This window comes from Pongo pygmaeus, chromosome 2, assembly GCF_028885625.2.
Source record: "Pongo pygmaeus isolate AG05252 chromosome 2, NHGRI_mPonPyg2-v2.0_pri, whole genome shotgun sequence".
Lineage (NCBI taxonomy): Eukaryota > Metazoa > Chordata > Mammalia > Primates > Hominidae > Pongo > Pongo pygmaeus.
Genome location: NC_085930.1, coordinates 133,934,625 through 133,952,537, shown reverse-complemented (window position 1 = coordinate 133,952,537; position 17,913 = coordinate 133,934,625). Strand labels below are relative to the sequence as shown.

General features: G+C 38.8%; 2 protein-coding genes and 1 pseudogene across 5 annotated transcripts in view; 2 read left to right on the top strand and 1 right to left on the bottom strand.

Annotated features, from left to right (window-relative positions):
• The window catches only part of RAB5A (RAB5A, member RAS oncogene family), a 38,114-nt gene extending 35,522 nt beyond the window's left edge, over positions 1–2,592 (top strand). The window contains exon 6 of the mRNA XM_054479940.2: positions 1,119–2,592. Coding sequence (XP_054335915.1) covers positions 1,119–1,234 — 116 coding nt within the window. The 3' untranslated portion in view covers positions 1,235–2,592. The remainder of the gene's footprint in view (positions 1–1,118) is intronic.
• The window catches only part of PP2D1 (protein phosphatase 2C like domain containing 1), a 27,451-nt gene continuing 11,898 nt past the window's right edge, over positions 2,361–17,913 (bottom strand). For 3 of the 4 annotated variants that reach the window (XM_054479938.2, XM_054479936.2, XM_054479937.2), the window contains exon 3: positions 2,361–3,609. In XM_054479938.2, coding sequence (XP_054335913.1) covers positions 2,804–3,609 — 806 coding nt within the window. In that variant the 3' untranslated portion in view covers positions 2,361–2,803. Of the gene's footprint in view, positions 3,610–7,260; positions 7,521–17,913 lie in introns of those variants that run through there. The other variant, XM_054479939.1, reaches the window with a different exon arrangement.
• Positions 14,178–14,300, top strand: LOC129034289 (U4 spliceosomal RNA; annotated as a pseudogene).

Here is a 17,913-nt window from a genome sequence, read left to right as displayed (position 1 = left end):
CGTGGGAGTCTGAGGCGGAAGGGTTGCTTGAGCCTAAGAGTTCAAGACCAGCCTAGGCAACAAAGTGAGACCCCATCTCACTTTGGAACTCAGGACTACAGTAAGCCATGTTCACACCACTGCGCTTCATCCTGGGTGACAGAGTGAGACCTTGTCTCTTAAAAAAAAAAAAGAGAGAGAGAAAATGTATATAGATGTTTTAAGGCCAAAGGCTGTGGAAGCCAGGAAGGAAATAGTAGATATGATCTATCATAATTCGGGGTGATAATTAGTTGCACAATAGAGGACAAGTTTTGTTGGGGTGATGATTGCAATGGTATTTACTTGTATCCTGACTTGTTCTAAAAAATGTTTGTGGCCGTCTACAGAACGCTGATATGAGCTGAGCTTCTTTATAAACTTACTGGCTGGCCATCATCTTTATTGACTTAGATTTTATTTAATAGAAGTAATAATGAGGCCAGGCGCTATGGCTCACGCCTATAATCCCAACACTTTGGGAGGCTGAAGCAGGTGGATCACCTGAGGTCAGGAGTTCAAGATGAGCCTGGGCAACACGGTGAAACCCCATCTCTACTAAAAAACAAAAATTAGCTGGGTGTGGTGGGGCATGCCTATAATTCCAGCTACTCGAGAGGCCAAGGCATGAGAATCACTTGAACCCAGGAGGTGGAGGTTGCAGTGAACTGAGATCACGCCATTGCACTCCAGCCTAGGTGAGCCTAGGTGACAGAGTGAGACTACATCTCAAAAAAAAAAAAAAAAAAAAAAGAAGAAGTAATAATGAGTATAAAATAAAATAGAACTTTTCTGGTATTATTGAGTGAATCGGTATAGAGAATTACATAAAGCACTAGTCAGGCTTAAGTTTTAATTGTATCTACAACCAGTCCCCATCTACCCTTCCCCCAACACAATTACCCCAGAAATCAAACTCCCTAAGACAGCAACCAATGTTTTGGCATTTAATACTCAGTAAACATTTGAAAAGAATGAACATATGTTTATATGATACTTTGGGGGTAACCTAACTGGAAAGAAAAATTATGAATAAGCAGGTGAAACTGATATTAATACGAATATTCAAATATTCTATTTATTTGATCATTTTCTTTCAGCTAAAAAATTGCCAAAGAATGAACCACAAAATCCAGGAGCAAATTCTGCCAGAGGAAGAGGAGTAGACCTTACCGAACCCACACAACCAACCAGGAGTCAGTGTTGTAGTAACTAAACCTCTAGTTTGAACTAGCTGGAATAGTCTTCTGCTTCCTAAATGTTAATAACAATGGAATTGGAGCATTTAACCAGCCCAGTATGACTTCCAAAAGAAGAGACTTATGATAGAGTCAAGTTTCTAATACGGAATTATTTTAAGTGTTTTGAACTTAATTTTTAATAACATGCATGGGTCCCTCTCACTAATGTTTCAACAATAGGGAAAAATGAGAACTATGTGGACACTTGTTTCATTGGAAGGTTAGGGGGAATAATTTCTCATCACTAGGAATATAGACAAATGACTGTCTGGACCCACACAGTTAACCAGCCCATTTCTCCACACTGGTACAGTAGTCACCTGTGAAAAAAAAAAATTGGGACTTACTAATTTGGGCTTTTCAAAAACATTCTTTGTTTAGAAGGAGATTCTAAAGTTATTTATGATGCTTAGCCATAGTATTCAGGCAGATGTTCATTTCTCCTGGTACCTGTATTTAAAATGTACATTCCACATTTTAATAAATTAACCACAAGAAAATAATCCCACATATACAAGGTCGGGGGTGGGGAAGAGTATTAATGGTATCTTAATTATACCCAGTCCTGTTTTTTTTTTTTTTTTAAATGGGGTAAAAATCAAATGCAACCCCATCTTGTTTTAGGAATTTTGAGAACTAATAAATGCACCTTAATGGACAGTGTTCCTTTCAAACATGTGAGTTCTTTAACAAAAATGAAATAAACCAGGTGTCTGTGATTTCTAATTAATCACTGCTGGCCATTACATAGGTTTTGTTGTTTGGGGCGGGGAGGGGGCTTTTGTTCCCTTTTGACATAATATAGTCAATGCACTAACAATTATGTATATTCAAACTTGATTATTTTAAATTCGATTTACAGCTGTACTGTAAATAGGGTACTGCATTGTAGTCTCCATATCTGTATTACTTTTCTGTAATATTTAAGAGTTGCTTAAAAGTATACAAAATGTACAGTTACTAAAACAGCTAATTATTTCTCTCTCCCCCTTTGACAGGAAGGGGCTTCAGTTGTTCCTCCATGGCTAGAACCATAATAAACAATGTACCCGTAATTTGTAACATAAAGTATTGCAATATGTTAGTAACAATCTTGCAGCCTTCTTTTCCAAAGTTCATTTTATTTTGATCAGTTCAGTATATTGCACTAATTATTTTAGGTATTTTCATTATATGAAAGCTACCATGTGTCAGAGATGATTTAATCTATTTAAGTGTTGGACTGCTAGGAGAACTTGTACATTTACGATAATGCAGAATTAGGAAAACGGTTCACCAGTGTTTAGTTTTATATTGAGGTGCTCAGGTTGGAATAAAGTGGTATAAAAAGCAAGTATTGGCTTTTCTCTTTTTCTTTTTTTTGGCATAAAACAGTGAATATATATAAATTATATTATATGACCTAGTATCCACTTTTATATTTTCTTTACTATGTTCATAAAATTATGTGCATGGTATTCATGAATCATCCTAATATCTGGATCATTGAAGAATTGCTTTATGGTATTATATTTTGGTGCTCTGGATAATTGGAACTTTATTTTTTATGTCAGAAGCTGATACTCACTTCCATTGAGAAATATTACCATAACTGTAATGTTGTCTCTGGAGCCAGCCAGTAAAGCAGCATTTACAAGTTCATGGCTAACATACTCAGCTGCGCCTTCATAGAAACTCTTAGTGTCTGATTCTTTTTCATTTGTTGCCACACCATTTACACTAGTAGGTCTGTCAGTTACTTTTTCACTGCAAGGTTTACGATGAGTCGTTTCTGCTGGAAATGTTTCTACATTCTCAGGGTTATAAATGCAGTATTTAGAATAGTTTGAATCGGATAAATTTTCTTTGGAATTTGTAGTTGACACACATACTTCAGATACAGATTTATACTGAAACAATATGTGGATATTACTCTGTGATTTAGTAAGGTTTGGTTCACTGGTTGAAAAAAGCAGAGGCCCTTTGGTTGGTGAAGATTTGTTAGGTATGATAGGACAGTATGTTTCTTTATACATGTGAAATGTTGTCATTGCCAGGGCAGTGACTTCCTCTTTATCCAAAACTTCCCAAAGTCCATTAGTAGCTAAAATAAGGAATTGACATAGGTCATCTATAGGGACAGAAATAGTTTGAGGTGCTGGGATAATGGATTTTTTCATCTTCAGATTTCCATGAAATCCAAGTCCTCGTGTAGTTTTTACTTGCCCCTCTACAAGCCCGTATGGTTCATTTGAACTAATGACTGCTCCATTCTGAAGTATTCTTCTTCTTTCATTTGTGTTTCGTGTAGTATGTTCTTTGGTTAGGCAAAAACCTTTCCCATTTCTGCATAAGACTGCTTGCACATTACCTAAAAGATTATTTTTTAAAAGAAGAAATTTTTATCCCAGAGATAACCAATTGTATCAAAATCTACTGCTAACTTTAGTAAATTCTGTGTTTCAATGCTAAACAGAAAGCAGGCAATGTAAAAGTACTGTTTAAATATGTGTAATATATCACTACTGAATGATTTACAGTAAATACAGGTTCCAAACAAGTCAATTTATCCCTCATTGTTAAGCAACTTTTAGTGTTTAAAACTATTACATTTAGTATTAACATTACAGATAATGCAAAGTAACTTCTAAATTTTTAAATGAAATGACTTAATATTACTCATATTGGAGAGTCATGAGTTGAACTTTTTTATAGCCAACATACATTCCATCTAGCAGATTTTTAAATGTTTTAAGATAAATGCTTTTTCAATTTAAAACACAAACTTTGATTTTTTTAAAAAAAACCAGAATGACAGTTGTGTAACCAGTACAAGTTAAAACTTGAATGTACTTAGGTCATGGGTGATGAAAAAAATTAGAATGTCACTATTAATATTAGTCTTAACTAGGTTGCTATAATGTGTAGATTCTAAAAATTAAGTCAATCGGCCAGGCGTGGTGGCTCAAGCCTTTAATCCCAGCACTTTGGGAGGCTGAGGAGGGCAGATCACCTGAAGTCAGGAGGTCGAGACCAGCCTGACCAACATGGAGAAACCCCAGCTCTACTAAAAATATAAAAAATTGGCCAGACGTGGTGGCATGTGCCTGTAATCCCAGCTACTCAGGAGGCTGAGGCAGGAGAATTGCTTGAACCCGGGAGGTGGAGGTTGTGGTGAGCTGAGATGACGCCATTGCACTCCACCCTGGGCAACAAGAGTAAAAATCTGCCTCAAAAAAAAAATCAGTCATTCCTGTGAAGAAATATGTTATTAATGAATAATAGGCAGCCAACATTAAACCCTTTGGTTGGAAACTGAAATCTTAAAAGTTGGTTGTAGTTTGTTCATGGTTCAAATGAATCTGTGATGGTGTGCTTCATTGAAATCTTACAGTTTAAACATGATCTGAACAGACTGCAGGGTGGTTATATATTAGTTTGTTAGGAAAAATTGATTTTCCCCATGTTTTTAGGAATATAATTACATATTTTTAAAATTACATATAATTACATATTGTTTTTCTTGATATTAAATCATTTGTGCTTTATTAAAAGTTATTAAACTGTTCTGAGATGGGGTTAATGATATTTGAATATTATAACATCTTTCAGATTTAAAATTCCTGGAATGGGATGCCAAATTTACATAGAATATTCTGGTTTTAAATGTGATACTGTACCTGGGATCATTTAGTTGCTTGCAGGAGGAGTTCAATTCTAGGCCCCCAGTTTTTTATGTGTTTAGGCTTAGAAGGTTGAGGTCCAAGGCCAGGTATGGTGGCTTACACCTGTAATTGCCACTCTTTGGGAGGCTGAGGCAGGTAAATCACTTGAAGCCAGAAGTTTGAGACCAGCTGGGGCAATATGGCAAAGCCCCATCTCTACTAAAAACACAAAAAAATTAGCCAGGCATTGTTGCGGGAAGTCAGGGACCCTGAACAGAGGGACCAGCTGAAGCCATGGCAGAAGAACATAAATTGTGAAGATTTCATGGACATTTATTAGTTCCCCAAGTTAATACTTCTATAATTTCTTACACGTGTCTTTACTGCAGTCTCTGAACATAAATTGTGAAGATTTCATGGACATTTATCACCTCCCCAATCAATACTCTTATAATTTCTTATGCCTGTCTTTAATCTCTTAATCCCATCATCTTCGTAAGCTGAGGATGTATGTCGCCTAGGACCCTGTGATGATTCCATTAACTGCACAAATTGTTCATAAAGCATGTGTGTTTAAACAATATGAAATCTGGGCACCTTGCAAAAAGAACAGGGTAACAGCGATGTTCAGGGAACAAGGGAGATAACCATCAGGTATCACTGCCTGAGAGCTGGGTGGAACAGAGCCATATTTCTCTTCTTACAAAAGCAAATAGGAGAAATACCGCTCAATTCTTTTTCTCAGCAAGGAACAGCCCTGAGAAAGACAATGCATTCCTAGGGGGAGGTCTCTGAAATGGCCACTCTGGGAGTGTCGCTTGTACGGTTGCAGATAAGGGATGAAATAAGCCCCAGTCTCCTGTAGCACCCCCAGGCCTTTTAGGACGAGGAAATTCCCGCCTAGTAAATTTTAGTCAGACCAGTTGTCTGCTCTCAAACCCTGTCTCCTGATAAGATGTTATCAGTGACAATGCATGCCTGAAACTTCATTAGCAATTTTACTTTCATTCAGGTCCTGTGATCTCGCTCTGCCCCCATTTGCCTTGTGATATTTTATTGCCTTGTGAAGCATGTGATCTCTGTGACCCACACCCTGTTCGTACACTCCCTCCCCTTTGAAAATCACTAATAAAAACTTGCTGGTTTTGCGGCTTGAGGGGCATCATGGAACCTGCCGACATGTGATGTCTGCCCCGGACACCCAGCTTTAAAATTTGTCTCTTTTGTACTCTTTCCCTTTATTTCTGAGACCAACCGACATTTAGGGAAATAGGAAAGAACCTACCTGAAATATTGGGGGTGGTTCCCCTGATAGGGCATGGTAGCGCATGCACACCTATAATCCCAGTTACTCGGGAGGCTGAGGCACAAGAACCGCCTCTACACAGGAGGTGGAGGTTGCAGTAATATGAAGTCATGCCACTACACTCCAGCCTGGGTGACAGAGCAAGACTCTCTCAAAAAAAAAAACAAAGGTTGAGGTCCATGCAACTAGTATAGTATAGTTGGAAAGCCTAAATTGGTGGCCAGTGTGGTGGCTCATGCCTGTAATAGCAGCACTCTGGGAGGCTGAGGCAGGAGGATCACTTGAGGCCAGGAGTTCGAGACCAGCCTGGCCAACATGGCAAAACTCTGTCTCTACTAAATACAAAAATTAGCTGGGTGTGATGGTGCACGCCTGTAATCCCAGCTACTCAGGAGGCTGAGGCACAAGAATTGCTTGAACCCGGAGGCGGAGGTTGCAGTGAGTTGAGATCGCATCACTGCACTTCAGCCAGCGTGACAGAGTGAGACTCTCAAAAAAAGCCTAAATTGGTAAGGCATTAGTGTTAGATATAGACAGAAACTGTTGTCTCATTTATATAATAGGAATTTTTAATAGCTGAGCTACTGGATTGGGACTAAGATGATGTTTGTGAAAAACATTTTGGAAACTTTACATACATAGTAGTTCTAAAGGCTATATGGCCCCTCATTTCTTTATAGTTTGGTTATTAATATTGTGTATTAACTTGTCTTACTGTTGATTATTCGACTTAGATTTTGCAGAACATAAGTCAGTAAAATCTTGACTTTTGCTGGATTATAAATTATTACTGAATCAGCAAGACAACATGAAGTGGCACTTAATGTGCCAACTGAGTAAATGGAATTGTTAGTACATATGGTTCAGTACCTCTTAAATTAGAAAAATTTTTACATGTGTACATACATATGAATTGTGTGGCCATAGCTCTGAAAACAAAAGGGACATAGTTTGGCTCAGAATAGTCAAATCCATTGACTTTGTAAATGTTTATTTGCATGTGGCAAGTCAAAGGCCATTTAGCAAAAAGAAAAAGCATTATTTTCCTAGTACGTGATTTGAAAAGAATTTAATAGAAGTATGTACTTACAATGGAAGGATGGTAAACAGGTTATTTTTATTTTAGTTACCTCTGCAGAGAGCTTGACACGTGTAGCGTTATGCACTATTTGCCTTTTTTTTTTTCCTGTGCTACAGAGTAGGACATACCGTGTTGGCCCATTTTATTACTTGTGAACATCCTTTGGATTCAGCACAATAAAATATTCTAGGAGAAAGGACATTAAATCCTGGTTGCAGTTCTTCCTCTACCTGTTAAAAAGGGAGATAATGCGAGACAGGGTTTCACTCTGTCACCCAGGCTGGAGTGCAGTGGCATGATCACGGCTTACTGCAGCCTTGACCTCCCTGGGCTCAGGTGATCCTCCCACCTCAGCCTCCCAAGAGCTGGGACTAAAGGCATGTTCCACCACACCTAGCTAATTTCTGCATTTCTTCGTAGAGACAGGCTTTCGCTATGTTGCCCAGGCTGGTCTCAAACTCCTGGGCTCAAACGATCCTCCCGCCTTGGTTTCCCAAAATGCTGGGATTACAGGTGCCAGTCACTGCACCTGGCAGCACATTCTTTACCGGTATGAATGGTGCATGGAGGAAAGAAAAAGTGAAGGAGAAGAAGTAGCCAGCGCTTCTTAACTATTTGTGTATATAACCCAGGAAGTAGAGGGTAAGTAAGATTCATCAGGAAGACAACTAATGGAACGAACTAAAAAATTAGATGTGCAGAGTCAATAGTTTCATTTTGTAACAATGAGTGGCATATGCTGTCAGCTACAAACAGGGTGTTTGAAGTCAAGTGCTATATTAAACTGAAAGCTTGAACAGGATAATGAACAAAAGGTTTCCTTGAAGATGGGAAATTAGAGGAAGATTTTTTTTTTTTTTTTTTTTTTGAGGAGTCTCACTGTCGCCCAGGCTGGAGTGCAGTGGCGCGATCTCGGCTCACTGCAAGTAGAGGAAGATTATTAAATATCACTGTTATGTCCACATAGTCTGGAGAAGTGGAGAGGAACCAGCCTTCAGTAGTTTAAGAGAAAGGACAATTTGGCTTTTAAAAGTTTCTTGGCAACATCTGTTTGGAGGAAATGCAAACAGCTAACCAAGCAATGAACTGTGTTGAAGACCACTACACAATTTTAATCTAAGCATAAATGAATTCCTAGACAAAGGTAACAGCTTTCAGTATTTGGAGAGATTGCGCTCTTCAGAAAATGTTATCAGAACAAAAATGGAACAGGATTACTGGAAGAGCAACGTGTTTAGGAACAGTAATCTTGGGGATTAAAAAGAGCCGCTTTGAGATGATGTTCAAGCCTTTTTAAAGTGGCATAGTCAGGTAAAGTGTTTCTTATGCAGAGGGTAATGATGTGGCTGCCTCCTGCAATTACTGGGTTATCACCAACTTTTGTGAAAACGAAAAGTCCAGTAAACCTACAGAGTGAACTCTGGAATCCCAACCAGGGAATTCTAGAGCTGAGTAGGCAATATCAACATTTTTCTCAGATAAAGCCAGAAAGGTGACTTAGTGTTGATTAAAACGAGAGTTTAAAGAAAGAGTGAGAGAGGAAAAGAAACTTTATGTGGTGGTCAGAAAAAGACATATCTATATACGTGATGGGTGAAGCAGGAAGAATAAAAACACACCTAGGATGCACAACGTTGCCCAGGGTAATAAGGACAGTTTGGTGTAGAAAAACAGTATGGGGAGTGGAAGGATTTAGGAGCCTGACAGTCAGACTTTAACCCCAAACTTTTGTCTGTGTGGCCTTCATTAGGTCACTTTGTTTCACTAAGTAACAGGTTTTCACCTGCAGTGTTATTTGTCAAAGTTTTTGTGAGACTCAATAAGCTAATTTAAGAGGTAGACACTTAGAGGTTATTTAGTGTTCCAAGAAGAGAAAAGCAGGTAGAGAGGCTATTCAAAAGAAATTGAGGGGAAATGACAAATGTTTCATTTCAGACCCATTTATAAAAGAATTATAAGAAAATACAAAGTAGACTTACAGGCTTAAGATAGTAGGCAGTGGTAACTTGGAACTTGGGGAAAATTGAAATAGTTACTGGGGAAAGGAAAAATTACAATTATAAAGGAGCATAAGTAAATTAGGATTGCATGTAAATAAGGTTAGGGGAAACAGTCTGTATCCAGTTTTTCTTCAGTGCTGTAGTTTCAGCAAAAGAGGCTGAATTTGTTTAATTTTATGCATGGACAGGAGCTTTGTAACTTCCTAAGAATGGTTAGCATAAGAGCCTTACTCATGTTGAACTAGCTTTCATTGGATGTTCAGAATGTCCTTTTGTTTTATAGATGTATGATCATGAAATTCATGTCCGTTGTTCATTGCTCACCATTGTACCCCTAAAGCCTAACTATATTACACACAAGTCTCAACTATGTGTGAAATATTTGTTGAATGTGTTCTCAGAATCAGGTTTGTAAACATGTGAGAGTTCCTCAGCACCACCATAAAAAAAAACGGAGAAGGGGAAGAGAAGGTATATAAAATGTCAGTGTTAAGAATTTGGCTTTTTTCCTGCACAAAATTGAAGGAGATTCTGGAGTTGAATTAGACTTTAGGGGAAAACGGTAGGGGTGGGGATAATTTTAAAAGCAACTTATTAAACTAGTCCAAATGAACACATTTTCATGCCCATGGAAACAATCACATCTAGAGAAGAAAGGCAACTGAGGTCTGCAAATACAGCATTAGTGATGAATGAAGACAGAAAGGTCCACATAAAAATGAAGACATCCTAAAAACAGGAGAAAGCTAGTACTGTTCATTTGAAGTAACCAGACTTCAAGCCTGAAAGACTGGAGTCCTGGCTCACTCACTGGTTATATAACCTTGTATAACGCTTTGATGAGCTTTAGTCTTCTGATATATTAAAAATGTGATTATCCTTTCCTCACAGATTTTGAAGATTAGATGAAAGGAGTAATGTGGCAATCTTGAGAAGGGAAGGGGCCTTCAGGTGGCCACCAATTTAAAAATTGTGATAGCCAGCTGTGGTGGCGCAGGCTGAAGGCCTAGCTACTTGGGAGGCTGAGGCAGGAGGACCGCTTGAGGCTAGGGGTTCCAGGCTGCAGTATCCTCTGAGTGAGCCTAAGAATAACCACTGCGCTCCTGGCTACATAGCAAAACCTCATCTCAAAAGAAAAAGAATAATAGAGAAATAAATAGTGGGTAAAGTTGTGAAATGGTGGGTAAAGTTGTGCCTGGTCTCTGAATCTACTGTGAGCTTATGAGACAGAAAGCTAGGACACTAGAAATAAAAGTAGTTTACAGGGCCTCATTAAAAAGAATTAACAAATGTACAATCTAGACATAAAGATATTGGAATAGCAGATACACTAAAGCACTCAAATATTAAAAAGGAGCAGTAATGAGGCAGTCTGGGTCTTAGATTGACCCTTCCACTGAGAACAAGTAAATATCCTGGATAATATAGCAGAAAGTGCAAAATACTCAAGACGAATAATGACTAAATTCAGGTATACCAAGAGCAGAAACCAGCTTTTACCTGAGACCATGTATTGAGCCGAATCCACATTAAATTTTCACAAGGTGGCCAGGTGCAGTGGCTCATACCTATAATCCCAGTACTTTGGGAGGCCAAAGCAGGTGGATCACTTAAGGTCAGGAGTTTGAGACCAGCCTGGCCAACATGGTGAAACCCCGTCTTTACATAAAACAAAATTAGCTGGGCATGGTGGCACATGCCAGTAATCTTAGCTCCTTGGGAGGCTGAGGCAGGAGAATCGCTTGGACCCTGAATCCAGCAGGTGGAGGTTGCAGTGAGCCAAGATCGAGCTACTCTACTCCAGCGTGGATAACAGAGCAAGACTGTTTGTTTGTTTGTTTTGAGACGGAGTCTCGCTCTGTCGCCCAGGCTGGAGTGCAATGGCATGATCTCAGCTCACTGCAACCTCTACCTCCCGGGTTCAAGCAATTCTCTGCCTCAGCCTCCCAAGTAGCTGGGATTACAGGTGCCCACCACCACACCCGGCTAATTTTTGTATTTTTTAGTAGAGATTGGGTTTCACCATGTTGGCCAGGCTGGTCTTGAACTCCTGACCTTGTGATCCACCCACCTCGGCCTCCCAAAGTGCTGGGATTACAGGAGTGAGCCACTGCACCAGGCCCAATTCTGTCTTAAAAAAAAATCACAGGTTTATGAAACAGGAGACAAAACCTAGGGCTTGTCCAAGATGGGGAAGACTAAATGGCTCACCACAACAAAGCTAGGACCCCAAAGGACGATGGCCTCACTGAAACAGGGAACCAAAAATAAACCTATGCCTGTTGCCACCACACAGACTACAGAAAAAATGACTATTTCAAATCATGCCAAAGAGAAAGAGGGAAGAAAGGAAGCTACAAAGAACTTGGAACTGGCTTAACATTGTAGCTCACATCTGTAATCCTGTGAGGAAAGGATAATCACGTTTAATACATTAGAAGATTAAAGCTCATCAAAGCATCAGAGCACTTTGGGAGGCCAAATGGGAGGATCACTTGAGTCCAAGAGTTCGAGACCAGCCTGGGCAACATAACAACACCCCATCTCTGCAAAGCAAAGAATGTGAAACCACCAACCTTCATGTATTTGTAGTCTGAAAGCCTCAAATGGATCACTTAGTACATATTGATAGTGTCAACAGGCAGACACCAGGCAGGAGCAAATGCAGTACTCTGGATGACACATCTCTCAAATAATTCCCCTAAACATACATTATATGGAATTTCTTATCTTTCTGGTCAAGATACAACAACAGTGACTGGATTTACACTTTCATCTGTTTTGAAGAGACAGAGCCAAGAGTCCAGGGAAACCAATGCAGCTAGAGCTTGCCGAGGACAGAATACCAGAGAGGAAAGAGAGGCACAGAGAATTCCAGATATCTTTCGAGGGTCTTTCTCAAGTGAGTCTTTCTCAAGTGTTTAGATAGGTACTGGTGAATACATGTGTGTGAGGAAACTCCACAACACTGGGAAAAGAAACATTTGAAAAGGATTAGAGGGAGCATTGCTGAGGACTCATAGGGCTGGAGAATAATTCCTGTTCCAACCAGCCAGACTGAAAAGATATTAATTTGTGAATCATTAGGTAGCATGCTTAGGAATGTTTTGCCTCAGTAGTAGAGAATAATTAGACCAAACTCAACACTGCCCTGGACTTGCCTGATAAATTACAAAAACAGGATCTAAAAGGATCAAACTATTTCCAAGTAATTTCATCCCAAAACAAAGCTGAAGACCATATATCCAAAAACACACATTTACTCCTAACACCCACAACCTGTCAATGTGTTCTTATTGGCAAAAAAAAAAAAAAAAGTTTTTGCGGTTGTAGTTAAGGATCTCAAAATGATACCATTCTGGATTATCCAGCTGGGCCCAAATTCCAATGAGAAATGTCTTTGTAAGAGATACACAGAGTAGAGATACATGGGTGGAACAGTAAAATGCCATGTGAAAATCAAGGCAGAGACTGGAATTATGCAGCTGTGAGTGAGGGAATGCCTGGAGCCACCATAAGCTGGAAGACCCAAGGAAGGATTCTACCCTAGAAGAGGCATGGCCCTGTGAACACCTTGACTTCAGGCATCTGGCCTCCCGCAGCATGAGAGAATAAATGTTTGCTGTTTTAAGCCACCAAGTTCGCGGTAATTTGTTACAGCAGCCTTAGGAAACTAGTACACCAGGCATGCCAATAAGAAGGAAAATAACACCCATGATAAGTGAGAAGTCAATCAATTGAAACCAACTCCAAAATGGCACAGATGATGCAATTAGCAAGCATGGATGTAAGTTATTATAACTGTATGCCATTTGTTCAAAAGTTAGAGACATATATGATTTTTTAAAAGTAGTATCTTTTCATACTACAATGGAATAGAACTAGTAATCAATAGCAAGAGGAACATTGGAAATTGTACAAATACATGGAAATTAACATGCTCCTCAACAATCATAGGGTCAGTGAAAAAATTAAAAAGGAAATCAAAAACTTCTTGAAACAAATGAAAATCAAAATATAACATACCAAAACCTATGGGATGCAGCAAAAGTGATACTAATAGGGAAGTTTATAGTAATAAACTCCAAAAAAACAATGTAACAATGCACTGCAAGAAACTAGGAAAGCCAGGACAAACCAAACTCAAAATTAACAGAAGGAAAAAAAATAAAGATCAGAGCAGAATTAACCAGGGTAGACACTAAAAAATACACATAGGAGCAATAAAACAAAAGGTTGTTTTTATGAAAATATTTTAAAAGTCAATAAACCATTAGCTAGCCTAAATAAGAAAAAAGAGAGAAAATCCCAAAAAAATCAGAAATGAAAAAGGAGACATTACAACAGATGCCACTGAAAAACAAAAAATCATTAGAGACTATTTGAACAACTATACCTTAACAAATTAGAAAACCTAGAGGAAATGGATAAACACGTGGACACATACAGCCCTACCAAGATTGGACCAGGAGGAAATAGAAAACCTGAACAGACCAATAACAAGTAGCAGGATTGAGTCAGTAATAAAAAGTCCCCCAAATGAAAAGCCCGGGACCAAATGGCTTCACTGCTGAATTCTACCAAACTTATAAAAAAGAATTAATACCAATTCTTCTCAAACTGTTTCAGAAAACTGAAGAGGAAGGAATTCTTTTTAACTAATTCCATGAGCCCAGCATTACCTGGATACCAAAATCAGAGAAGACACAACAAAGAAGAAAACTATAGGCCAATATCCCTGATGAATGTAGATGTGAAAATCCTCAACAAAATACTAGCAAGCAGAATCAAACAACATATATTTTTTTTTTTAAAAAAAGCACCATGATCAAGTGGGATTTATTCCAGGGATGCAAGAATGGTTCACATAGAAATCAGTAAATGTGAAGCTTTGTGCAGAGGCAGTATCATAGCCAGTGAGGTTTAGCCACGTTGTGATTATTGCTAATTGAAAACTTTTCCCCATAGCTCACTGTGACGACTTGTAATACAGCAAGCATTAAAAATAAAATAAATATGACACATTACCAACAGAATGAAGGAGAAATACCATATGATTATCTCAATAGATGGCCAAAAATTTTTTTGATAAATTTAACATCTCTTCATGATAAAACTTCTCAACAAATTAGGCATAGAAGAAACATATCTCAACATAAGAAAGGCCCTGCTATGGTATGTATTTTTGTTCCCCCCAAACATCACGTTGAAATTTTATCAACAATGTTGGAGATGGGGTCTGATAGATATTTGAGTCATGGGGAGCAGATCCCACTACTGAGATACCTGCACCCCCACGTTTTGTGCAGCACTATTCAAAATAGTAAAGATACAGGGTCAACTTTATGTCCATCAGTAGATGAATGGATAAAGAAAATGTAGTATATGTACACAATGGAATACTATAAAGCCATGAAAAAGAAGGAAATTCTGTCATTTGTAGCAACATGGATGGAACTGAGGACATTATGTTAAGTGAAATAAGTCGGACCGGAAAGACAAACATTACATGTTCTCTCTCATATGTGGATCCTAAAAATTGTCAATCTCAATGAGGTAAAGCAGAATGATGGTTACCAAAGATTGGGAAAGGTTGGGGATGGGGCAGGAGGAGATAAAGTAAGGTTGGTTAATAAGTACAAACAGGCCAGGCACAGTGGCTCACCCCTGTAATCCCAGCACTTTTGGGAGGCTGAGGTGAGCGGATCACAAGGTCAGGAGTTAGAGACCAGGCTGACCAACATGTTGAAACCCTGTCTGTACTAAAAATACAAAAATAGGCCGGGCACAGTGGCTCACGTCTGTAATACTAGCACTTTGGGAGGCAGGGGAGGGTGGGTCACCTGAGGTCAGGAGTTCGGGACCAGCCTGACCAACATGGTGAAACCCTGTCTCTACTAAAAATACAAAAATTAGCCAGCTGTGGTGGCATGCACCTGTAATCCCAGCTACTCAGAAGGCTGAGGCAGGAGAATGGCTTAAACCCAGGAGGCGGAGGTTGCAGTGAGCCGAGATCGCGCCACTGCACTCCAGCCTAGGCAACAGAGTGAGACTCCGTCTCAAAAAAAAGGAAAGGTGCAAACATACAGTTAGAGACAAGGAATAAGTTCTAGTGTTTGATAGCACATTAGGGTGACTATAGTTAACAATAATTCACTGTATATCTTAAAATAGCTAGAAGAGTTGAAGTGTTCCCAACACAAAGAAATAATACACATTTCAGGTGATGAATATCTTAAATACTCTGATTTGATCATTACATATTATATGCATATATCAAAATGCCACATGTACCCCATAAATATTTACAATTATTATGTATCAATAAAATAGATAAACATTTTTAAAAAGAATGTGAGTTTGGCAGTACCTTTTTCTACATGCACAAATCGAACATGTATTCAATGGCTTCATCATTGAACTCATATTTCATTATAAGGTAATAATTTTTTTTAAATTCTAGAGTCATGATGACGTTGATATATTATGAATTTTAAACAAGGAAACCCAATTCCCTTGTTATAATTAATCCTGTTCTATAAAATACAAAATAATTCTTGAAAAATTTGTGTAAAATTTTTTTCTTATGGCTGAAAGTCATTTAAAGTTCTTTCTTACAGAAGTACTTTTGTAGCTAAATCATGACCTCAGGTTCTCTCTTTTACAATTTGAATTTTTTTCACCCATGTGTCTTTCTATGAAAATGCAACATGCCTAGATGCAAACACTTTAACACCATTGTATAGGCCTGGAAATTAAATCCAACTGTTTGACCTGGAGATTAGAACCAACCAATCAGCAGTGTGTCTAGCCCTTTTTTTTTTTTGAGACGGAGTCCTGCTCTGTTACCAGGCTGGAGTGCAGTGGCATGATCTCAGCTCACTGCAACCTCCGCCTCCTGGGTTCACACCATTCTCCTGCCACAGCCTCCTGAGTAGCTGGCATTACAGGCATGCGCCACCACTCCCAACTAATTTTTGTATTTTTAGTAGAGACAGGGTTTCACCAGGTTGGCCACGATGGTCTCGATCTCCTGACCTCGTGATCCACCCACCTTGGCCTCCCAAAGTGCTGGTTACAGGCGTCAGCCACCGCGCCCAGCCATTTTTTTATTTTTTATTTTTTTGGAGACGGAGTCTCGCTTTGTCGCCCAGTTTGGAGTGCAGTGGTGTGATCTCAGCTCACTGCAACCTCCGCCTCTCAGGCTCAAGCGATTCTCCTGCCTCAGCCTCCTGAGTAGCTGGGATTACAGGCGCCTGCCACGACTGGCTAAATTTTTTTTTGTGTGTGTGTATTTTTAGTAGAGATGGGGTTTCACTATGTTGGCCAGGCTGGTCTCAAACTCCTGACCTGAGGTGATCCACCCACCTCAGCCTCCCAAAGTGCTGGAATTACAGGCGTGAGCCACCACCCACGGCCGTGTCTAGACATTTAATGACAGTATCCACTTATTGAATATGTCATAATTTGTCATATTAATTTTACAAAGACTATTATAATTAATGATATCTTCTATAGGGGTCCCAATTCCAAGAATATGGGTCAGTTCACAGATTGGCCTTAAATCTGTAATGATTATGTCTATGAACTATTTGGAACCTCATCATAGAGCCTGAGAAATGACAAAGACTGTGAGGCAGTGGACATGCACTTAGCTTTCTTGGTATTGTTTAGTCTGAAGTCCTTGACATTTCAGGCTCAGAACCAGGCTGGATCAGAAACAGGCTGACTTTCTGGCACCTTGACATTTCTTGTAGTATGTGATTATCTGGCCTTGCAACACTGTCTCTGCTACAAAGTCCCACTCGCGGAGGCCCAGCCTCCTCAGGCTTTGGAAACAGTCACTTAAGAGGTAACATGATATGGTAGGACTGATTTCCAACTCCAATTCCTATTACTTCTGAGACCTTGAACAAATTATCTCACATTTTTTAGCTTTAATTTCTCATCTGAAACATTGGGTTAACAATACTTAGATATCACTAGATATCAAAGTTATTGTAAGACTAGATGAGGAAATTACTCTGTATTCAATATTCAGTAAGTGGACACTATCATTAATGATAATTCTATCTATGAAAAGGGTAGTAGAACTGTAGTTAAGTATCTCATGGAACTCAGTGTGGAACTCATGTCAATTCTGCTAAAAAGTTTTACCTTTGAGCTTTCCATTTTGGCAAGTTCCTAAACTTCCTGAAATGACTTTTAAACAACAGAGGTAACTTCTTAAAGAAGAGAATACACGCTCATAAAACTGAGGCATGAACTATTACTCTCTCTCAGATGAAATAGACGCTACTTGGCCAGTGAGCATGAGAATGACCTATTGCAAATACAGTTATCAGAGTAACTGACCAATTTAAACAACTACACTAACAATGAGCAAACAACTTCCCATTTTTCTGAAAAAAGGAAGTGTACAAAATGTTTTTAATTTTGTTCAGATTTAAGCATATGTAGTATCTTTGCTTTTCATCCTTATCAACAACTCTATTGCTACCCCTTTGGGAAAATTTAACATATTTGTCACATTATATCATATCTGTGCCTCTTTAAAAAATAATTACAATTATTTTTGTGCCTGCAATCTGCATTTAAATTGTGGTTATTTGTTGTTTCTTAT